Source organism: Platalea leucorodia (genome assembly GCF_965183815.1).
Source record: "Platalea leucorodia genome assembly, chromosome: 4".
NCBI classification, from domain to species: Eukaryota; Metazoa; Chordata; class Aves; order Pelecaniformes; family Threskiornithidae; genus Platalea; species Platalea leucorodia.
In genome coordinates this window covers 47739567-47764970 of record NC_138826.1, presented here as the reverse complement: position 1 = coordinate 47764970, position 25404 = coordinate 47739567, and the positions used below count along the sequence as shown (strand labels likewise).

Sequence of the window (25404 nt, the reverse complement as noted above, 5' to 3'; positions counted from 1 at the left end):
ACATCTAAAGAAAGCTGGACAAGAAAGAAAGTACCTGTAAAGTGGATGCTGAATCCTATTCTTTCCCTCTTATATCATGTTTGCTTTATTCCAACTCCATTGCAGTAATGCTGCAGAGGCATAAGACTGACACGATGATACAAAAAGCCCACAGACTCCATCCCCTTCGGTACTTCTATCATAGGGTGTTAGACCAGTGCATTAGACTGTAAACAACACGTTTTTAAGTTTCTTTCATGCTTCATGTTTGACCAGTTTTTGGTTTTTTTTTACTGACCCCTTGTTCTTTGTGCACAAAATTTAAACATACAAAAACTAGAAGGCCCTGCTGAGATGTGGTTAGGGGCAGGTCCCAACAATGTGCAGATCACGGGGTGTGTCATGATTTTCATCTCGACAAGTACATCAAGCCTTCGCTCCTCTAGGGAGTGGCCCTGGGCAGGAACCTCTACAAACTTGGCCCAGGTTTCCTGTTTATAACCGAATAAGGTGTCTTTTGTCTAGTTTGCAAAACAAGCACAGAACTACCCACTGCTGATCTTTAATGTGCACTTCCCAGTCACACTTCTCACACTGCACAGCTACCTGCCCTTCTGTGATTATTTATCAGTGTCATGTGAGTGTAAGGAGATGGGTACAGAAGAATTTTTTTTCTCCACAGAAATAATGACCAATGAAAATGCAGAAAGCAGAGCGAAGTATGAGACCACAGTGGCTAAGGCACCAAAACAGACATTCAGAATCATGGGACTGCCTACAAAATTTCATTGGGATTCTTCTTATTTGACTCCTTGCTTTTAAGCACTTGTGCTGAACCCCTGTGAGCATTCAGGATTTTCTCTGCGTAAGGTCCAGATGCTGTCACGCAACCACAAATCAGACTATGGGACAAATGTCTGAGCTGGGCTTGGAGGAAAGCCCCAGCTGAGGAGGAGATGTGCAATGAACCAGTAAACTATTCTGCGCTGTGTACCTGCAGCCCCAGAGTGGCAGGCTTTGCAGCAAAGCTGTCATCTGCCCACACCCAGCGCTCATGGACGCTGGCCATGGGAAGACACCATCCACGTGCTTCTGAACACCAGCCTCATCCATATTTCAGAGCTGCTGCTGGTGAGTTCTGGCTACCTGCAGATGCCTCCTGGCAGGTGAGACCTGTGTGCCAGGCTACGTGCTGGGGACGAAACGGGGAGCAGATATGACATGGGGGGGAAAGTGCTTCCCAGTATGGCCCCACACAGCAGTATACCCGCACCTGCAGTGCAGGACTATGACCTTTCTCCTGCTGGTTGATGTCAAATACAGTTGTCAGTGGTCAGTGATTTAGAGATCAGACTGGCAGGTCAAATCCAGTACCTGGAGCTCATCAGAAACCTCAACACTGTCCCATAAACGGACAAGATTCAGGCCAGGCTAGGGGGAAACACGAGGTGAGGTTTCAAGAGTCCAGATCAACGTGTGAGACTTGAGAGGTCTCTCACCTAGCTCAGACCAAGGGACAGTCAACAAAAGAGCAGAGACCTATTTGCTCTGTAAAACAACAGTCTTTTTTTGGCTAAATAAATTTCAACAGATCAATAGGAAACCCCTCTGAACTTGACCTTCAAGAGATAAAATTGTTTCCCTCAGTTTCCTTTCTTTCTTCTTATCCCCCCGCCTCCCCCCATTAATCTTAACTTGCTGCCTAGCATCTTTCACAGCTTTGTGCTGGGGCTGTGTGCAGCTAGGAGGTGTGTGTATGCCGTTACAATGAAGAAATGAAAAGAGTCATAAATGTAGGCTGATATACATAAAAGATGCAATACAAGATATATTTTGTTCATTGCTGAATCCAGCTTGGTCCACTCTGCCTGCTTATTCTAGTTAAATGCACATGTCAACATATAAAAAGTTATTTCAGACTGCAGTATTTCATTACCCAAGCCAAGCCAAATGAACACAGGAATAGCAACAGTACACGCGCCAAGGAAAATGAACTTTTTTTTCCTCCTACTGTGACATTTTTGGAGGCAGCCAATTATACATTAGAAAAAATCATGAATGAGCAGTGTAATTTTGGAGCCATAACTTAAAGTGAAGTATTCCTTTAAATACGAAATTAATATAATCATGACATTTTAACAGTTTTTCATGGTTCTGCATTCTTCTACGAGGACTCATTCTAAGTAAACCTATATGCTATATAAAGAGACCACAATAATCTTTTCCCACTAGTAAAATTGCTACTCTTATGAGTGTTACATATATAGGAGTTTTTACATACATAAACAGAATGTGGTCACTTGTGGGATCTATAGATTACATTGGGGGCATATTAAAGGAGTAATGCATGCGCCAAATTTGTTGGCGTGTTTTACAGTGTCTAGATTTTTCTATTCTGTGCTATTTTGTACATTTCCTGCCCTGACATAAATGACCTCATTAACAAGAAATTCTAATAAGTATTCATAGTTTTATTTTACTTCAAAATCTGAACATTGTTGGCTACAGCTTACTTCTATTTTGTGACCTCCCTCTGTATGTGTAGCCTTGAAGGAGAAGGAGAGAGGAGAGAAAAAAAAAAAAGAAACAAAATTCTGCTCACACAAGGGAGTTTTCTGCTGAATGACATAACCGTTACTCCCGTCACCCTGAGCTACGGTCAGCCTGCCCAACCATCTAGCAAAATTAAGTAAATGCAGAAAAGATATTTTGGGGATTGAAAATTACCTTCCAAATACAAGCAGTTTATTTTTGCCTTCCAAGCCAAAGAAGGAAATCACACAGCAGCATATGGAGCACTCTATTCCCTACGTATTAAGGTTGTGTTAGCTTTATAGCAGTTCCTGTCACCATTCAGTATCTTACCCCCCAAGCAGATATGTTTTACCACAGGATCAGGAGTCTATTTTTGCAATCCCAAGTCAGGGTAAAACTTCATTGGGACTCTAGGATCTGACCCACTTGCAGTGTTCCCTACAGTAACAGTTACCCTGTAGCTGGGGCTGGAAATAACATTGGAAGCACTGTTTTGTTTTGGTTTGTTTTTTTTTCCTCTGGATAGTGGGTTCAGAATGTGCTACAGAAGGAGAGCTGAGAGTACCTAGCAAAAGCTCCAGTCAAAAATAATGACAATATTCAGTATTCACAGAGCGCTGAAAGTTCTTTTTAGACTCTCAAAAATGGAGGCTGAAATGCATAAAATATAAAAGATAGCCAGAAAAAAAGATGTAGATGCAAAAATACAAAATATAAATCAGAACTATATATATGTATACACATACATACAACTGCACATCCAGTTAACATCCACAATAACATCCACAATAACTACACCAAAAAAATGTTGACTAAGGTAGAGTCAGTCAAGGCTGCAGGACCAGGCTCAAATGAAATCTGGCCTGAAGCATGATGTGGAGGTCAGGCTCCAAAATTCTCTCAGAAAATCTAATTTGTTTGCAGTTTCTAAAACGAGGAAGAGCGACTCCATGTTTCACCTCCATCTTTCTCTGTTGAACTACCATTTCCGCAACCTCATGTTCCTGCCTAGACCTCATTTTCCAGCCATCTTCCCAGCCTCACAGCTGCCTTCCCCCACCCTGCACACATGCTGTTACCCTGGGGCAGTTGCCCACTGTACTAATTTAATGATGAGGGTGAATGGACAGGTCAGAGCTAAGGGGAGCCCAGAAATGCATATCCTCAGGGCATTAGTGTAGTCTTGTCTACCTAGCTGTTCATTTCTGAAGATGGATATCCCATTTATATGGTAATCCTACTTATAAATTCAGCTTTATGGTAAGCATGCTCTTTGGATATAGTCCTTCAGCCCTTCAAAAAATGGTTTCTAAGCGGCTTGCCCAGACTAATTTCAGGTATGTGTGGTGGTGCTGGGAAAAGACTGTTGTGCTTCAGTTTCTGGGTACTCATCAAGGACCATCCTCCTTCTATGGTACTACAGATTTTTGAAACAAGAGCAGAAAAATCAGCTATTTCTTCTATTTGATTGCAAATACTGAGGCAAACTGAACACTGCACAAAGATGTTAATGCTCTTTGCATGGCACCCACTCAATCTTGTTATAGGTTATGGGTTTAGCCTTTCACAGGCAAGAAGACTTGCTGCTGGCGACTTTAGGAACTCCCCAGACACATACAGCGACAAGTGGTGCAAAGCATGTAAAGGCTGCAGCTGCTAAGCACCTTGAAAGTCAGTAACAAAACTAACATTAATAGGCAGCTCCTGGGAAGGCAGAGTAGGAAATTTAAAGACGGTTGATGTGTTCTGAGTTACTGCGAAAGAACATGGGCTTCTGCTGCCTCCTAGGGTATGTCCTCATGGCAGTGCCTGCTGCTTGGGAGATACCTGAACTGATGTTAAACTTCCTAACTGCAGTGCAGCTGGCAATGTACTCAGGGCAGCAGAAAGGCCAGGGTGCTCTAGCTTTCAGCATTTACTTGGCCTTTCAGCTGGCTTTTCTGCCTCCCCTGGACAGTGTGTAGCAATATATATCAGTGTCTGCTAGAGCTATTTACAATCAGTACAACTAGACTGTCTTAAAAAGACTGACATTTTAAATACACGCTATATATTTTATGTTCATCCTATTTCTCTTTTGAGTTTTGAGGCTTCAGGATTCCTACTTTTCACATGTACCTCCACAGCGAGGGCTAGAAACGAGCAATTTTAAGAATTCTCATATAATTGCATGTCTCCAGATACCGAAGCCTTAAGAAACATGCGGAGTAGTAGGAGACTTGCGATATTATTGCAGAGCAGATGGCCTGCAGTTTCACTCCTGAAGAGGCAGGGAAGCTGTATGAGCCAAATCCTGAATCCAGATGGAGATCTGATCAGACGTTTAACCTGACGGGACAACAGGCAGCATGGCCCTGTACTAGCCCACATTTTAAATGGCGCTGTTTTAGCCACTTTCCGTACATGTTAAACTTGCTTTATGTGCCATTGCTGTATGCTTCACCTCTTGAAAAAAACAGTCCTTTTTATGTCAGTTATATCCTCCTATTTTTGTCAGCATTTTTCACAAGAGAAAATATGACAGAATTTTCAGTACTTCTAGTCAGGCTTTGAAAACACCTAGGCCCAAAACACTGCCATGTTCCATATGCGGACTTCAACTGTGGGCTGCAGGTCTCAGAAACAAACACAGACCTGCCAATTTGGTACTTAATGATGCCCCTTAAACATGAGCAAAGCCTGCCAGCACATATTTAGTGATTATTTCTTAATCAACATGCTATACGACACTACTAGAGAAGTGTGCTAGGCCCACAGTAGAGATGTGGTTGGGTGCTGCAGTGCCTAAACAACCTCCTCAGGTCCCCTCCAAGCTGAATTACCCTATGATCCCAAGATATTTTATGGCACCACAACCATAGAATTGAGAACACTGGCTATGTCTTGATGCAATGGCAGATAGTTTACTTCACAGCCAGAGACAGGCATTTTAAGTTCAAGGAAAGATTAAAGGAGAGATGTTTAGGATCCCTTAGTCCACAGAAAGGCATTGGACTCTTAACGCAGTATTTGAGACTGTGAGGAATACCTCTAGATGCTGAGTGATATACTTCTAGATAAGGTATTTATACATCCCTCTGTAGATAGCATCTGAGTACCTTACAGTAAATGGAAGTAGCAAAGTATTGTTTTATAGATGGGGAGACTATGTCTTGTTTGTGTTTGCACTGAGGTTCTCTGCCAGAGCACCCCGGGTTTCTGAAGCCGGAGCTCAGTGCGGGAGCCAACAGACCATGCTTCCTCTCTTTCAGTCTATTCACAGTCATAACCATCCCACACAAAGCCATTTTAACCTGCAGAAAAACACTCGCTGATAATGAAGAAAGCACAGTTCTTCAATTACAAGATCATGAATAAATCCCTAGATAAACTGCTTAGTGATTTAGTATTATTTAATTGTATTCTGACATTGCATAAAAATGCATTCGAGGATCAAGCTTGTAATAAACTAAGAACTGTACCTGAATGACCAGAAGAGATCTGAGGTACTCTACACCACCTCATCTCCTCAGACTCAGAACCCAGTCCCCTTCTCCTGGTCTCAAAGGATTGCAGGGTGTAACAGACACATTGTTAATGTGTTTTACTAAAACACCCCTGACCACAGCGCTGAAATCATACCCAAACTTCTAAACAAGAAAAATATAAGTATAATTTATCAACTTTATTTACTAGTAGGAAAAGTAATTACATTGTAGAGGTCAGTATGTATTATTCATCTGCTCACTATTTTCCCGCTACATAAAATTTAAAGCTATGTGTTGCAAATAACAACCTGGTGGTAAATATAGGCAGAAAAGAGTTTCTCAGTTTCTTGACATTTTATCTTTCTCCCTTACCTCATAAGCCTTTATATGAAGTCCTTTACATGAATTTACTGTTGAGTGAAAATTTTCTTCCCTAGATACAGTCAACATGTCAGGGCAAGTCGCCACACTACTCCAGTGTATCTTCGTGGGTTTTTTTCTTTTTTTTTTTTTTTTTCCTTTTACAGAGCTGTGTCCTGTAGCTTGCCTTGTACAGCAGGATTCTTCATACTGCATATTATATATAATCCACTGCAAACAGCCAGAGACTAGTTATAGCAATTTAGACTCAATTTATTCTTCTAGTCCATCCCTTAGCATCTGACACTGGCCATCAGCAGCAGCAGAAAAGCTCCAGGACTAAACAGATGTTTGCTCTGATTCAGCATCGCAATTCTTGCATGAAACATAAATCCAACTGCTAGTCTGGTAACCATTTCAAGCATATAAATCTGGGTTTTTCCAATATACTTGCCCTGATCAAGAGGTATCAGAGGTCAATATTATACGGCATTCAAATAATATTAAAACTGCCCTTTAAATTACTGATCTGAAAAATGTGGTGGTGAAATAACCACAGTAACTCTGGAGTAAGGAGTACTAGAGGAAAATTATTCTTTTTCCTATAGGAAAATTTCTCTGTGTTCTCTGTGAATTCTTCATGAAGCTGGAATGTCTTTCATTCAGAAACAGAATGAAATAATAGCAATTTTAAACAAATGAATTAGAAATAAATCAGTTCAACTGAAATGGTCAGAAAAATCAGAGTATTTCACCCCAATTCTGATTTTCAGAAAGTCGCTCTGAAGTGGAAAATTGGAAATACTTTCTTTCAGTATATGATTTAAAATACAGTTCCATAGAATGTGACACCTTTTCAAAAAATGTTCCATTGGAAACAAATTGTCATTTTCAGATGGAGAAACACGCCAAAGGAAAATTCTCAACTTGTCTGTAGGGAGGGCAGCACTTGAAGCATACAGCCATAACCAAGAACAGCTACAAAATCTGTTTTTGAAAATAGCTTTCTAAATTAAATTGTTTAACATTGCCAACAATTGGAGGTCATAAAAACTGTTCAAATGAAATTTATTTCTATCAGAAAATAACAATTCTTAAGAAGCTGTTCATAAGAAAAAACGGGTTTAATGAATTTATAATTTTAATTTTTTTTTATTTGAACAGGATAGAAGAATTGTTGAAATACTCCATTTTCACATTTTTAAATGAAGGCATTTTTTGGGGGGGACCAGGATGACTGATCATTTAGAACTTTATGTTAATTTAGAATAGCCTATTAAAAATTATAAAAGGTAGAAGCAAAATACTTATAGCCAGTCTGATTTCTGTTATTCTTTGGAAGTTCAGGTCAAAGCTCTATGTGAGAGGAGTTGACTTTTTATTAAAAAAAAATTGTCAAGATCTCCCAAATACTCTTAAGGTAAAAATACATTTTTTCACCCAGCAATAGTAAATAAATTGCTTCATTGCTTCATAAGCAACAGAACTAACAGAGCTTTGTTTCCTATACATTTGTGGCCGGACTCTCTGGCACCTGAGAAGAGCCATGCTCACACTGCAGTCTTTTCTTCTGGGAGCAGGGGGATTAACAGAGTGTCTGTCCTCTACCCAGGCACTAATTTTCTCTGAAAGTTACAGGAAGTCAACATCTCTAAGCTCATGACCCCTTTCTCAATTTTGGTTAAAACCAGTTGTGATGCTTAGAAGGTTTTGGTGGAGAACAGGAAGAGATGGACAGGCTCCCTCAACCACAACCTTTGTGGTCAATGCTGCTATTTCCAGGACCTTTTCCCTGCAAGAAACAGCCCGGCTGCATCAATATGGATTAGATTTCCAACATTGCAACAGCCTGTGAAAGATTCCCTTCCCCAAAGGCTCTGTTATTTACCACCAGCCCTAAATCACTTTACTGTTTCTGTCTTTGTTGGTATTCACAGTCAATCTGTGTGCTCACCTCAAGGAGCATTACTGTAGAGTAGTACATCTGCAAGTGACTCTCCTTGTTTCTTATTAAACGTAAGGTAGCTGCAAACGGATTTCAGGCTGCTATGCAGCATATGGCCATGAGTCCCTGCCTCCCCTAGCCCCAGCACGCTCCAAGGTGTCACGGGCAGTGTTTGCTGGGTGGTTTTGGTTCCACCAGAAGAGTTTCAGCCAAGAGCAGAAAAGCAACTAGATTACACCAATTGCCTACTCACAGCAATCCTTGAGTCTGCTATAAATGAGATCAAACTATTCAAGCTGGACCCTAATCAACAGTCAGTGCAATCACTGGGGAGCAGACTGCCATCTGCACGCTCATTTATTGGGCTTTGGAATTATTTAACGTTTGATTTATGGTGGTGAATTGCATCCTGGCAAACATTCACTATGCAATACTCTTTGCTCCCTCATCCATTAAAAATCAGGGCCTGATCCATGTGAAAGCCTCCTGCTGAGTTCACTATGTTTTGGATCAGGCCTCTGGGTCTCAAGACTGGCAGATAATATTCCATTTCTGTCCAATTTTCTTGCTCAAATTTAGAAGAAGCTCAAGTGTTTTCCATCAACTTTTTTATGTTTACTTTTGGGAGAATCTTCACAGTGGGTCAAGTTACTGTGATATAGAAAGGATGACCCACACTGACATATAAATTTTCCAAAAATTTCAGCCTGAGGCAGACATCTGCCTTGGAGAATTTCAGACCAGATGGCTAAAGTCTGGCAAAGAAGTAAGCAACTGAAAATGGAGCTCTATAATGGAAAGTGGTGTACAACCTTAATAACAGGAGGGTGCTACCGAGTACCACATATGATAAGGCTCCATAACAAGAACCATAAGGGAAGAATTCAGGCAGGATTATTTCAGATATGCTTCAGAATATATGATCTATCTCTTCTTCCCCTTGGCTTCAAAGGTATATCAGTTAGCTCTTATTTTTGCCTGATCCTTCAGACATTACCATCACAACCAGGCAGCTCAAAACCAGCCTTTCCCTCTCAATTGTATTATCATAGAATCATAGAATCATAGAAAGTCCTGAGTTGGAAGGGACCCACAAGGATCATCGAGTCCAACTCCTGTCCCTGCATAGGACAACCCCAAAATTCACACCATATGTCTGAGGGTGTTGTCCAAATGCTTCTTGAATGTTGTCAGGCTTGGCGCCATGACTGGCTCCCGGGGGAGCCTGTTCCAGTGCTCCACCACCCTCTGGGTGAAGAACCTTTTCCTAATGTCCAACCTAACCCTCCCCCGGCACATCTTCCTGCCGTTCCCTCGGGTCCTGTCATTGGTCGCCAGGGAGAAGAGATCAGCACCTGCCCCTCCTCCTCCCCTGGTGAGGAAGCTGTAGGCCGCGATGGGGTCTCCCCTCAGTCTCCTCTTCTCCAGGCTGAACAGACCAAGTGACTTCAGCCGCTCCTCGTACAGGTTCCCCTCTAAACCCTTCACCATCTTCATGGCTCTCCTCTGGACACTGCCAAGTCCATCTATACCATGTCCTCGAGCACCACATCTATCCGTTCTTTAAATACCTCTAGGGATGGGGACTCAACCACTTCCCTGGGAAGCCTGTTCCAATGCTTGACCACCCTTTTGGTGAAGAATTTGTTCCTAATATCCAACCTAAACCTCCCCTGGTGCAGCTTGAGGCCGTTTCCTTTCGTCCTATCACTCGTTACTAGGGAGAAGAGACCGACCCCCACCTCACTACAACCTCCTTTCAGGTAGTTCTGGAGAGAGCAATAAGGTCACCCCTCAGCCTCCTCTTCTCCAGACTAAACAACTCCAGTTCCCTCAGCTGCTCCTCATAAGACTTGTGCTCTAGACCCTTCACCAACTTCATTGCCCTCCTCTGGACACACTCCAGCACCTCAATGTCCTTCTTGTAGCGAGGGGCCCAAAACTGAACACAGTACTCGAGGTGCGGCCTCACCAGTGACGAGTACAGGGGCACTATCACCTCCCTGGCCCTGCTGGCCACACTATTCTTGATACAAGCCAGGATGCCATTGGCCTTCTTGGCCACCTGGGCACACTGCTGGCTCATGTTCAGCTAGCTGTCAACCAACACCCCCAGGTCCTTTTCTGCCAGGCAGCTCTCCAGCCACTCCTCCCCAAGCCTGTAGCGTTGCATGGGGTTATTGTGACCCAAGTGCAGGACCCGGCACTGAGCCTTGTTGAACCTCATGCAGTTGGCCCTGGCCCATCGGTCCAGCCTGTCCAGGTCCCTCTGCAGGCCCTTCCTGCCCTCCAGCAGATCGACACTTCCACCCAACTTGGTGTCATCTGCAAACTTACTGAGGGTGCACTCGATCCCCTCATCTAGATCATCAGTGAAGATATTGAACAGGACCGGCCCCAGTACTGAGCCCTGGGGAACACCACTCGTGACCGGCCACCAACTGGATTTGACTCCATTCACCACCACTCTCTGGGCTCGGCCGTCCAGCCAGTTTTTAACCCAGCGTAGAGTGCACCCATCCAAGCCATGTGCAGCCAGCTTCTCCAGGAGAATGCTGTGGGAGACAGTGTCAAAGGCCTTACTAAAGTCCAAGTAGACAACATCCACAGCCTTCCCCTCATCCACTAAGCGGGTCACCTTGTCATAGAAGGAGACCAGGTTAGTGAAACAGGATCTCCCTTTCATAAACCCATGCCGACTGGGCCCGATCCCTCAGTTGTCCTGCACTTGCTGCATAATGGCACTCAAGATGATGTGTTCCATGACCTTCCCCGGCACTGAGGTCAGGCTGACAGGCCTGTAGTTCCCAGGATCCTCCTTCTGACCCTTCTTGTAGAGGGGCATCATGTTTGCTAGCTTCCAGTCATCCGGGACCTCCCTGGTTGACCAGGACTGCTGATAAACGATGGAGAGTGGCTTGGCCAGCTCCTCTGCCAGCTCCCTCAGTATCCTCGGGTGGATCCCATCTGGCCCCACGGACTTGTGTGCATCCAGGTGGAGGAGCAGGTCAGTGACTGCCACCTCTTCAACAACTGGGACTTCATTCTGCATCCTATAACAACTGGGACTTCACTCTGCATCCTATTTGCTGCAATTTACACCTGCGTAAATCCTGAGTAACTCCACTGGCATAAATGGACACACAATTTGGTTTGAAGCATCAGGCTTTTTTTTTTTTTTTTTTTTTTTTTTTAATTTCGCAACAGCTTAAAAATAGAAATCTGATGACTTCATGGGTGTGGTGCAGAATCAATGGATTTGGGGTGGACTGCTCTGGAGTAAATGAGATCAGGCTTTGAATGTGTTTACTGGCATCCCATTCCAAATACACATTCACAGCATCTCTCCCTGTGAACCTCCTGTCCATCTCCTTGAACTGAACATGGCATGCTCCAAGAACACATACAACAAGCGATGCACCTTCTTCACAAGAGATATACTAGTAACTGCAAGTCACATTAGCTATGTTAATTATTGACTCACACACATTTGTGTTCAGAAGAGATACTGCAAAAATCAGCAGTGTTCATGCATGTTTGCAAAACAGAGAAGGCCAGACTGAAACGTATTTTCTATTTACAAGAAGGAACGGCAGTGCAACTCGGGTAGCTACTTTTAAGAGCTATCAGCCTGTTTTAGTAGCTAAGAAAATCCACATAAAGCCCATTTGTAAAAAGCCTTCTGCAAAGTTTTATATTATGGAATGACTCAATCTTTAAGGAACTGGGGGCAAACAACCCACAAACACCTTAGTGCCAAAATATGGTTTTGTTAGCAAATGCATTTGTTGGGTTTATTTCAGACATATTCTTAAAACCTCAAAAATGTAACATGCTCATTTTGCATCTGACTCATTGTGCACCAATTTTCAGCTTTTTCCCTTTTTTTTTTTTTTTTTTTTTTTTTCAATGCAGTTCAGTTATGCCTATCACCCCACCCACAAATTAGGGGTTTATAATGGAAATTCTGACAGGGCCTCCACTATGGTGGTGCTTGCAGGCACTGTCATGATAAATAATTTACTAATAATTTACTATTTAATGACTTCTGATGTAATCACAGCAGGAGTCAGATTCACTAACATCCATATCTCCATTGTTATCCAGAAGGAATAAGATGGTAGGGAAACACCACGCTTCTCTGAGCCCAGCTTTTTAGCTCCCAACTTTAAAACGAGTGTTTAAATTGGTAAAGAGAGTTTACCACCACAGTCCAACCTCTACATTTGTTTATGTTGGACGACACTTTTGTTCTGGCTTGCATTACTCAAATGGATAAAGCTCAGAAGGGTTCTGCTTTACTGCCCTGTTTTCTCTTAGTGTTTCTGCATTTTTTAAATGCTACCAAATGGTTGCTTTTGGCTCCCAGCATTATCACATGTTGTCTGTAAGTATGGAAATAGTTATGGTAATATGGACGTAAATCATAACTGTAAATACCACATAAAGAAGACTGCCATATAATTATAAAAATACCTAATAGATTTCTTTTTCAAAGACAACACAGCTGTCCCTTCTAACCTTTCATTTGTAGATTCTTTTCTCTCCTGTTTTTATTTATAGGTTGCCGTGCAGTTTGACATAGCACACCATGATTTTTGTTTCTAATTTTGAAAAGAAAAGAAAAAGAAAGAATACCCATTTCATCATAAAGAAGCATTAGTTTACAATTTTGAAAAGAAACTAATGCCAGCTCTAGAGCATCATCTTGGAACCAACCTCCCTCTTAATACATTTCAAAAGAATCTGTCAATGGCTACATACCGCAATTTAAAATTAAACCCTGCCATCGAACTAAAGAAAGGGTCGGCCAAATGGCACATATCACGTGTTGGGAAAGAAGCCCCATTCTTTCTCTAAACATCTCAGTGTTTTTTATGAAAAGAACCACACTAGGTTATTATGCTGACCACAAAAAAATAAGATTTGTATACCCTACTCAGGGAAAAAACAGGTTGAAAAGTGTTACGGGTAAACTTACACTATGCAACATGCCATGTTAATGACAGAAGTAAAGCCTTACACAGCACTAAAGTTGCCAAAAAGGGTTTCACATATTGTCTGGAATTTTATCACCATGCATTTTATCCCTTTCTAGTCAGCTTTGCAATGCTCAAAAGCAAAGTTATACAAGTGTATTTCAACTCTGCTTTATGCTGGATTCACATGGTGCTTCATCGTACACAAACTTGTTCTTACCTCTTCCTTGTTACCTTAAACTTACATACAGAGCCCGGATGGTCACAAAAGAGAGGCTGCAGACAACGCTGCTCATGCCACATGAATGGAAGGCTGTTATCTTTGAATCTTTGAAACATTTTTGCCTCTAAGCTTTTATCCATCACTAAGCAACTACTTCAGAGATCTGTGCCTGTGCCCTTCTACACAGCAAATCCCACATTTTAACTCAAATAGTAGCAAACCTCTCAAGGGAATGAAGTTCATCTTAACCATCAGAAATGTATGTTTCTCTCTCCCTCCCTCTCTCTCTAAATTTATAAAAAGGGTAATTATGGCTTTATGCAGAACAACACACAGCTCTGAATGGGTGAATTACATTCTGATTCCCTTTCGGAGAAACAACTAAAACAAATGAACTGGAAAATGCTGGTGGGAAAGATCAGTCTAGGCTAGAGGTGTACTAATAGCTTATTGATACAGATTTTTAAGCAGATGAAACGTTCAAATCTGTACTGCATTTTTATCAGTCTACACCAACTGGCCTTTGTCCAAAAATGTGTCATTTTATCAGATGTGTCACTCAGTTGGGAGGCTGCCATGACTATACTGGGTGACTGAATGTCAAAATAATTTCTCCAGGGGGAAGAGTTCCCAAAGGTTTTCTAGTTCCAACGGGGAGATCATTTTTCACCACCAGCTGGAGCCTGATGTCAGACATGCCCTTGCTTCATTTATTCTCCTCAGAGGTTGAAACCCAGCTTGTCCTTCCTGACTCCAATATTGTTTCACATTTGGGCACACAGCAGCTACTACACAGTGAACTATTAAAGCAGGAGAGCCCATGAGACATGGGAAAATAGTTTAGGGGAAGCTGTTTGACAGCAGGATGCACTCGTTTCTATTGTCCTATTAAAATAGAGATATCTGGGAAGCTTAACTTTGTTTTCACTATGTAAACATATGTATTTTACACTAATGTGCCAAAAAGATGCAAATAAAAAAAAAAAAATAAAACAACAAACCAACAAACCCACACCACCAAAACCCCAAACAAACAAACACAACAAATGTTTGCCCCTTTTTGTGCACTGTGTCTACTTTCTTAGCAGGAATATGTGAATGAAGTCCTGTACACCTAAAAGAACGTTAACTTGTACTGAAAGAACAAATGCCCTGGGTTCCATTAGACTCTTGGCATTTTATTTTACATTTGTAGTTTGGTCTGAGAACAAAAAGGAAGCTGCAATGACTGAACATCTTTTATAGAGTCATCTTATGAAAATATCTCGACATATTTTTATTCCCTTCTATTTGTTTTCTCCAGAACAATAAGTAGAGAGACAGAAATCACCAGTTCCCATACAATACGTGGTCAGTTAAAGCACTATGGTTTAATTCTTCAAACAAAATAGCAGCTAGTTCTTGCCCACACTAATGGTTTGAGCTTGTGCCAACTATATTTAGATCATGCTGAAATGAAGCTAAGATGGCTATACCATTGGGATTTTTTTAACTTGCATGACTGTTGTTCTGAGAACATTGTTGTGAATCCCTGCTACAGACTGGTTACCACATGCTTACAATAGACATTTAACATGAGAAGGTGAAACCATATGGCTTCATCACCTCTAAGCATTTACACTGAGGCAGTATTATTGATGAAAATGATCACCTTTTTGAATCAGTTCAGTTTTCTAGCAGGTTTAAGCTGTAAAGGCAGAGCATAAGCAGATATCTGCAACAGAAATCATTCTCTGCAGCATTTACTGCATACACTGGCATCTCCTGTAATGTTCCTCTCCTTACACCAAGATACCTCTGCAGTACTCTAATTAAGACTTTGAAAGAAAAAGTTATCAAATCCACAGCATATTGTGCTAAAGCTGGACCAATGCCAGACACATTAATAACTTTCCAACCTCTAGAGTTGAATGAGTGTGTCCACACAAGAACATTGCACTTTAAAAGTTAACTCAGATAATTTGTCTTTATCTGTGAAGCTGATTCTCTGACACTGTCCAAGAAAGCTAAAAGTCAAAGCAAATCTGTCCTTTGACATCACAGCATCACATGTTTCCGATGTAGTCCTAGCAATGATCATTAGATATTAGGCAAGAGAGAAAGGAATTATATTTGTTTAATTTCAATTGCTGCTTTTTGGCAAGATGTAGTTCTTCTTAAGAATAATGAAAAGCTTCCTTCCTCTTTCCTTCTCACATCACTTCTCCAGAAAAAAGTGAAAAGAAAATTTGCATGACAAATTTGAGTAAGACAAGGATACAAATAGGCAATAGATATATTAAATTCAAATAGACTTTTGTCTCAGCTGTCACATCATACCACATACCAAAGCTACCACACTGCTAAAAGCACACTGTTCTAGGGACATCAGTTTTTAGGAGTAGATAAGAGAGCTGACTAAAAAAAATAGATTCCTAGTTTTAAGCAAACTTGTATTTTGTTATCGCTTGAGTGGGAAAAGCTCTTGAGGATGTTTGGAATAGGTCTAAAACAATAGAGACTCACTGAGCTTTGGCCTTTAGGCATACTTCTAAGTAACTCTAATTAATAACAAAGATTAACATATTCTTGGAGCGAAGACAGTGGGGGAGGGGCAGGATTGATGCAAAGATAACTGCACAGGGGAAAAAATGCAGTAAACATTAAAGAACCTCAAGATTATTAACGAGATATCAAGTGTTGCTATTTACAAAGACTCCTGATATTAACCTTTCTGTTTAACTCACCAATTCTTGTATGACATACACCTTGTCAGTTCACAGTACTTATCTACAAGATATGTGATCTGGCTTCAACATGAAAGTAGTCCCTTTTAAAATCAAGAACCAAATTTGTATGGCAGGTAAATGGTTAATGCTGAACAACACGCACATGATACTTCAACAACTCCCTTACAAAAATTAGGATATTATTCTTTATTATGGTGCCCTGTAATTCTAAAGTAAATCATGCCAAGATACTATCTTGCACGTCTGTATATCAGATATCATTACTCAGAAAAAAAAAAAAAAAAGCTTTCATGCACTTACCTTGTCCTCTAGCCGGATCAGTCTGGCTCCTACAGTATAGTATCCTTTGTCTACACCTTTTTCTAAATAAAGAAGAATAAAAATGTGACATTCATTAGGTGGAGAATAAATTCAAACTAAGAATTATATCAATGGTATTTAAAGCAAAAAAGAAGCTGGTAGTAGTAGGGTAGTATAAATAACATGAACATAACAAGAAAGAATTTCTTCATGGTGTACAGAAGTGAAAAAGGGTAGTTGGAGAGAAGGGAATTAGTTTGTCTAACTGACAAGATTAAATTAGTCAAAAGGGCAACTTGCACCTTGGTAGAGGTAGTCTGTGGACATGAAAGACTACAGACAGTGTCTGAGGTACTTGATTCCTTGTTTAATTATCTCAATTAACTGCATGTAGTTAGATGGAACAGGCATGCTCCCTTGGCATAACCCCCATTTTGACTATCATCATTGACATGAGCAATTTGTACATTTCTTTGTATACACAAAGAAATCAGAATAGTTTTCAACTGAGGTTGTAGATGTAGGAGGCAGCACCATCCAGGAGTTCAAGGGCTGGAGTGGCAGAGATCTATCTTCTCTCTGCAAATGACTGACACTGGGAAAAGCCCTTGCATCTCCATCCTCATTTTCCCTCCTAGCCTTCATGAGACCTGGTTATTAAAGCCTAGTTATGTGATTTGTTTCACGCACACACTGCAAATGGTGGGATTGGGAGCCAAGATTGAAAATGGTGTAAAGTGGGGTCTATTCTTTGTGTTTACATGGCCAATCACAAAGGAATGCCACAGTTTAGGGGTGTTATTTCACTGGGAATGAAGCACAAAACCACATATATTCTGAGCTGGGAGAAAATATTCACAAGAAAAAAACCCAATCCCCAATAATAAAGTAACTTAGAAGCCTGTGTCAATGGAAGTTGGACAGATTTTTGTCTACTGAACTATATTTCCAGTACTGGGCTGGAGTAATTACTCCTTGTTTGTTCCATAAAGTATTCCACTTTTATGAATGGTTGAGCTTTGGTTTTAAAACTATTTAAGTCCATTTTGTGTAGGGCATGAGCACAATGTGAAGGGCTTATTAGGAGGCAGACTGAGATGTGAATTTACAGTGCATCAGTGTCCACCATAACTGCCTATATGTGTGCTCATTCTGCAGGGAACTCACATTCTTGCATTTCTCAGTGAATGGTACTTGCTTTACCATGACCATTAGCAGTGTATACATTTGCTAATGTGATATGTTTAGTGATATATTTGCACCAAAGTTCATCTCAAGGTAACTTGTACTGTATGCACCACAACCTTCAGTGAAAAGCAATGCTGGCAAGATCACTCTTCTTTCTTTCCTTCTGCTCTACAAACCACCTAGAATATTAAAAAGGTCATGGACCCTTGGCAGCTCTGCACAGGCATTAGAAAGGAGAAGTGTTTCATCAGAGAACCTACAGGGGTAAATACCATAAGGACAGAAAATTCAAAGATTGTTCAAGGACACTGTGTGAGGACAGAAAATAAACTACACAGCTTGGCTCATACATGTGTGCGATTCATCATTCCTTAGTTCACAACCACAGAAACCTCTTAAAATATAAGTGGCTGAGGCTCAAGTTTATGTATTCATCTCTGCCTAAAATGAAATAATTGACTCTGCAGTCTACTTTCTAGTTAGTAAATCTGTAGACACTTATCATCTTTCAAAGTGTATACCAGAAAAACCATACCTATAAGGATTTCTAAATTGGGATGTGATTTGAACAGCAGTGGGTAGGTAGTGTTTTTGTTTAGGTCTAAAACCAAAAAGCCCCCCAAACCTGAAGAAATATTCCAATAAGCTTATTTTTTTAAAAAGAATAATTTCCTCACCAGCTCTAATTACATCCTTCATATAATCACCAAGACATCCCAGAACAACTACACCAAGTTAATCATGTTTCCTATTTTAATTATTCTCAAATGTGGTGTGGAACAGAAAACAAGAAAATAGGAAGTAGATAAGCAGTAAGAAGCTGTTTTATGGCATGTGGCACTCCTATCAGATGAAGTGAAAAGAATGATATACATGCATGTAGCTGTGTTATAGCATGTAGGCTGTATAAGTCACAAAAGGGTGTGGTCTTTCCCGTTTCTTTTTAGCTTCCATTCATATCAGCCTTCAGCTCTAATTTACAAGCATTTTCCTCTAATAAAGGCCATCTTTGAAAGTGAATGGGGTGTGTATACAATGTGCAGAGCATTGTGGTAAGAAGGGTGGGCAGAAGTTTAGATAACATTGCTGTAGTACATTTGATTTCTATCTCGTGTTTATGCTTTCTCCCTCAAGTCTTTTCAAGATATATGATTTTAGACTTCCTATATTAGATTATTTGCTTTTACATAGTTGAAAAGATTGCATGGCTAACTAGAAGTCTGAATGTCTTAATTTTTACATTCTTTGCTTTGTAATCCAAAATAACTTTCTTTTAGTATTGAGTTTTGTCTGTTCTTAGTGTTAGTCTGCAATAAAACAGATAGACCAGCTAAGCAATCCAGTAATTGTGTACATATGTATGAAAGGCACAGACACAAAGGAAATATGCATGATCATCATGAAAGGAAGCACAATTATTTATAACTGGATGAAAATACATATGGACAAATTTTAGCTAAGAAGAAAAAAAAATACCTTGAAACAAGCTTGTATCGCATGGTTGGTTTGATACAAAACGATCATTTTATATACTTAGACTTGAATCAGATAAAACACTAGTATATAAGCAATAGGCATTATACTTCAGGAGACTGAATAGTTCTTGGGTCATCTAGTCCATTTCTCATCTTTATTAATATATAAATTTCTTCCCTGAAAGTCTTTGCCTTCCTGAGTATACGTACTATACTACTTTCAAAACAACGCGATCCGGTATTTATTTCCTAGTATTTTCACAAAGATGGCCCATGTCTTTTTCTAGTGTACAACAAGTGATGCCTCTTATAAAAAAAATTACAAATTTTTAGGTGTTCCCCACATCAGTTGAGAAGACAAGAAAGGCCATCCCCAACTCTTTCCCCAAATGGAAGTACATGATATAAATGACATATTACTCATTATTCAAGTTTGTTTTCTTTTACAAAAAACAGCAATTACCATCTGAAATGAGTAAGAGGAAAAGGGCAAATCAAATGAGGGACAGCACCATTATAATAATTTTTTACTCAGTTAGTGTGCTTCATCTCATCAGAATATTCCAAACTTTTAAGAAAATAGATTTTTTTCTTTGGTTAGAAAAAATACTGATGGGGAGCATTAGGTCAGTGAATGAATTGCAGACAGATGGTTTGAAAATGATAAAAGCTGGAAGTGATCTACTCTGCTTTTACAGAGTAGGAGTCCTTCCTTGAGTTTGACTTTTATGGTGTATACAGCTAGAAGGGAGCTAACCCAAAAATTTTAAACTATCTGAAAGTCATCAACTTTTTAAAGCAGAAAATGAGGAATTTGAGCATTATGACACCTAGGATACTCCAGATTGCTAAAGACATCTCAAAACTCTGCAAATTGTATCAAGTTCAGTACTGGGACTACAGAAAGCAGGATAGCACAAGAGATACCACTACCTGCTTTTGTCTCACTCAATGCAGCTACAGCCTTCTGGATCTGTATTTGTTTCAGTTCTATAAAAGCTCTATGTAGGGAAAACTGTGATGAGCTTATGGCAACATCTAGATTCTTAGTTTTATAAACCAGGTGTCCTTCTGAAAATGGAAGTCAGGATTGCCCAGGAAATAACACAGTTGCCTTTGGCATCATGACTTCTGACTTGATTCTCTTTTCTAGTCAGCCAGAGCCTTTTACAACTCATAGATTGAAGAAATAAAAAAAAGGTAACACATAGTCCTAGATCAGGTACTTGTGATTTCCCTTGGATGCCCTAAAAAAAATTAAAAAATTAAACTACCAAAGTATTTTAGTTTAGAGGGCTGTACTGCAACACAGAAAACTTTGTGATAAAGCTAACTCGTCCATGATGAAGGTTCAACAGCATACAGTGAAAGCAGAAATTTCTAGCTTTTTCAAGTTGCAAAAAATCTAGCTGCAGTGACTAACTTGCCAGGTTAAAGACGTGCAATCACCTTTCAACAAATAAAACAGCCCTAAACAAAGGGTCCATCTGCCTACCTGCTTCATTTATCCACCCTCTGAGATGACACAATTTGCTCAAGTTGCTCATGAGGAACAATATAATCAATTCATTAGAGAGAAGCCATGTACACAGAATCTGGTATGAACTACATCACACTTCTGCCCTTCCAGAAGGTGCTGATGGCAGGATTTATCATTATACTATACATAAACCAATTAATATACCAAATTCAAAATGAAATGCAAGCTTCTTTATTAGCTTTTTATTAAGAATGCAATTCAATACTGTTCAGAGGACCTGGATGAACAGCAAATTAGCTGCAGTTTCCAAGCCCTTGAAGCAGGATATATGTGATATTTCTGCTGGCTCTTTACGTTGAGGTAGATCAACCTGAGTAACGAAATGAACTTTCAGAGACAAAATTGTGAACACCTGACTGCTACAGAAAATGTCCTAAGTGGTTTTATTTTTGACCAGCTTCCCATGGATTTTGTCTCCAGGAGGGTTGGAATAAATCAGTTCCTGCAGAAGTATGGGTATCTCTCATTTCAAATATTAATTAACTTAAAACGATAAAAATTAAACTAAGCATATTTAAAAGATATAAGATTTAAGCATATTTAAAAAGATATTGTGACCCAATTTCTTCTTAACAGCTGGGAAGGAAATAGCATCAGAAAGCTTAGGTGGCATTCAGTGGGAAAAAAAGCAAACAATGGAATTGTCAAAATTTTACAAGAACGCCTTTTTCTCCAGGGATTCCCACCTGCATTATGCAGACCCAAGAGGTTCAGATGAACTGCAGATAAACATCAGCCTTTTGCGTACTTTTCTGAATTCAAACACTGGATCTTTTGTTTTACGTTGGCATTATTCTTCACCTTTGCCCCTGAAAAGCTATAGTAAATCTCAAAAATTGCATTCAAAAGCAATTAACTCCATCATGTGTAGTGAAGGTCAAGTATTACACTATTCTTATTTGTATCATTACATAAGTGTTTGCTTTGTTAATTCAATAAATTTTATTAACGTGCTTTGCCTCTTTATCAACACTTTCAATTATTAAGGGGTTTGTTTACTATTACAGGAATCTTTGTTTCATCTTACAAAAATGCGTTACCTGGAACACTGAGATGAGCTTTTAATGAAACTAAGACACAAACTTCTGGGTATACTCATAAAAATGGGATTCAAGTCTTTGGAAAATTTATTCATTATCTTAATGTTTTTAAATCCACTCCTGATCCTAGGAGTTTCAAACAAAGCTAGTAGATGCCAAGACCAAAACAAGCAAAAAGGGAAGATTCCTCATAATAGGAGTATGTGAAACAAATCACAAAAATTCTTGTCACAAAATATTGCAGTATTGAAAGTTTACAGGGGAAACTAGGCAAGTTTGTTAAGGACAAACCAGTTAGGACTACTAAATACGCAGAAACTATGTCAGGAAGTCTCTGATCTGCAAATGGCTGAAAGCTTACAGGAAGGTTAAAGGCTTATGCATGCCCATTTTTATACATTTCCCAAAGCACCTTGCTTTTGGCTCCGTCGGAGTCAGGACTGGTCTGACCCAGCACGACTTTTATTCTGTTCTTGTATCCTTATCTTGTTTTAACACAGCTTCTAGTGCTTTTTATCTTTGAGGAACTAACCTGAAAAAATAACAGTAATTGCTTCCAGTGGATTCAGATTCTGGATCTTTTATGACATCATTCACTTTTGAAAGGTAATAATACTATAGACACACTGCAATTACTTCATATAATATTATCAAAGTTGACAACAGGATTTCAGTAACAGCCTGATCCAAAACCCGCTGAGGTTACTGGAAAGACTCCCATTCATTTCAATGGGCTTGGAATCAGACCTTAAGAGTCTCTGAATGGGAGTGTAATAAAACAGGAAAAAAAAGGAGCTGGAAAGGAAAATTCTTCTCATGTTTTTCTCCTTGGCAGTTTAATTTTCTTTGCATTGTCATTTCTCTTTTGCTTGCCATCAATACAAAAATAACACAGTCTGGAGGAAACACCCATATTGTTTACAAATGAGGTTTTTAGCAATGCCTTTGAACTGGAAAAATATCATATTGAAAATACATTTTCAATGTAGAATAAGCCATCCATTCTGAGGAAAACTCAGGAAGAACTCTTTTTCCAGAAGAGGAGGACAGTGCAAGCATCTGTTTCCACCCAAAACAGACCAATACTATAACCACTCATCACTGTTCATCACTTGATTATTGGTGGGTTGGATAATACTGGGACTAATCATAAACTAACCCTAGTTTTAGTTCTGCAGACCATTTATCTGGAACCACTTATCTTATTCTTGGATTTGTGGAGGGTTTAGATAAAATAACTACTAGATCAAATAACTTTTGGTTTTGGTCTTCAAACCCATAACTGAGCTTACCAGATTTTGCATCCCTAATTTATTCAGTATTTATTCAGTCCATCTGAGGGCAGAGTCATATGTCTTTGCAAGAGGTATGACTTTGTAGAGTTGGCATGCTGTGGAGGCAGACATCATTCTTAGCAGGGCCACCATGCTTCTGAATCTAAGAGAGCTGTCTCAAAACAGCTATTCAGCAGTAATGTCGCAAGAAAAGACTAACAAGGGAAGTCAGTTGCATGGACACAGATGCCATAATCTTCTCCAGAGCACAGATTATGGCTTTCCCAAATATCTCTGAAGTCCTATGATGCTCTCCACAGTAAGACTATCCATCATGAATTCTGAAGATGAGCCTAACCCAACTTATCTTACCTCTGGAAGCCAGTGGTTTTTTTCCACATATTAAGTCAAAGCAAGAATTTTTGATAAAAAATGATAATGAATGATAAAAAATGTGTGGCAGATTTTGACCCTGACTCCCCCATCCCCCTTAATCATCTGGGGCTGTATTTCCAGACTCTCTCTCCAGGACATGGCTAATACAGCAAGTTGCTATGTAACCTCAGGCCTACAGATAGATCATTCACATTGCTTCTGTTGTCCAGTGTTCTAGTGTAGGCTTTGCGTATGAGTTGCCCAGGACTGAATCAATCATGGACACAACCCCATGGCTCTTCCTCAGTACTTTAGACTCTTTTCAACACTTGAACACTTCAAACACTTGTTCAAATCCACAGATCCACCTGAGATCCTCCCAGTGGTTGCTAGGACCCTTTTGACCCAAGCCTTGGTGAGACTAAAATTCCTGAACATCTTCAGCTTCCCAAGCTTCTCAGAATATTATTTCACAATTAGCTTCTTTGCAGCCAACACTTCTAATTACTCGTCACCTCTGAAACAAGAAGTTGTTTCATAGAAAGTGCCTCTAACACTAGCCTTTTTGAGCACAAATTACAGTTCTAATTTGGTAATGTTACATTTGAAATAAAATAATACATTCTTGGAGGTAAGCAAAGTTTTTCCATAAATTTAGCTTGCACATTCCGGAATGAATTCCTAAGCATAAATATTTATAGATGTATTCAAACTGATGGATTATTTTCCTGTGGTCTAAAACCAGCTCAGCTACAGGGAAAGAGGACTGTACTACCAAGTATTCTGCAGCAATCAGGTGTTAAAAATGTGCTTTGAGAGATGTTCCTCATTCTGATAGTATAAACCGTTTTAACCACTGATAATATGTCTTTTTTTAAAGGCTCTGAAATACCTTTGGCACCTTCAGTTGCACTTTTTCCCATGAGTGCTCAAAGTCACTTGGGGATATGGGACTTCAGTTCCTAAGTCACTTTTGAGCTAGTAGGGACAGAGAATGAGACAGGGCCTCTGGAAATTTGAAGTCAATCTCTTACAATAAAAAATAAACACTTTCTTCAGTCCTTCCCATACAAGCACTCGGGTTTCTGATCTCCGTGATTCCCACCACAAGCTTTTCCCAGAATCTCACTGCTGTGCAGGGCTTTCAAGGCTACCCCAGTTCTTCCTGAATGATACTCTTGATCTTCCTTTGAGCTTTCCAAAACTGGAATCCATAGGTTGTTCAGAAAGGAAGAAATCTTTTTAAGTGGAACCAACATATATTCTAATCCCAGCACAAAAGATTTAGAAATAATATTTTGGTGAAAAAATTTCCAGCAATATGTTTCCAACTCAGCGTGCACTGATACACAGTTTTAACATTTACTCCACTACCACCTGAATGCAAGGTATTTATCTTTCCCGGGCTTATTAACAGAATTATGCATAATTGGCTGAATTAGAAATCCATATCACTGTAGCCATGGGTATTTATTTTCACAAAGTTATGAAGCTAATCATTTTTCATAAAATGCAGTCACTGTACCTGGGAGGAAAAGGCCTGGCTTTCCCAAGGAGTGGTCCAATCTGAAAAGCAAACAGAGAATTACCAGCAGTGCAATTACGAAGCAACTTAAACTCTATTGCTAGGAAAAGCATAGGAGCATAATTTACATGAGAATTTACTGTAGCTTTAAACCTAAAACAAAGCAAGTAAATATATGAGACTAGCTTGATTTTTCTGCACATACAGACAGCAGTTTAGGTCTTTAGAGTTTTTTCCCAAAATCAAACCATATTATTATTATTATTTTTGTGAGTACTAATATTTTATTTCTTAGACTTTCATGTTGTAACTAAAACATAGTTATCCTGTGTCATATGTAATCTAATAACAAAGACTATACAAACAGAATAGCTTCTTAATAACATTTGCAACTGTTCCTTGAATCTCATGCAGGCGGATTTAATATCTATATATGTTGACACAGTAGATTCCATTCAATAGGATTTTTT

The 25404-nt window shown here is 39.7% G+C and overlaps 1 protein-coding gene across 1 annotated transcript in view; it reads right to left on the bottom strand.

Annotated features, from left to right (window-relative positions):
- The window catches only part of LOC309589909 (potassium voltage-gated channel subfamily KQT member 1-like), a gene marked incomplete at both ends in the record, with an annotated part of 511694 nt that overhangs the window by 187550 nt on the left and 298740 nt on the right, over window positions 1-25404 (bottom strand). The window contains 2 exons of the mRNA XM_082310623.1: window positions 16518-16579; window positions 24935-24975. Coding sequence (XP_082166749.1) covers window positions 16518-16579; window positions 24935-24975 — 103 coding nt within the window. The remainder of the gene's footprint in view (window positions 1-16517; window positions 16580-24934; window positions 24976-25404) is intronic.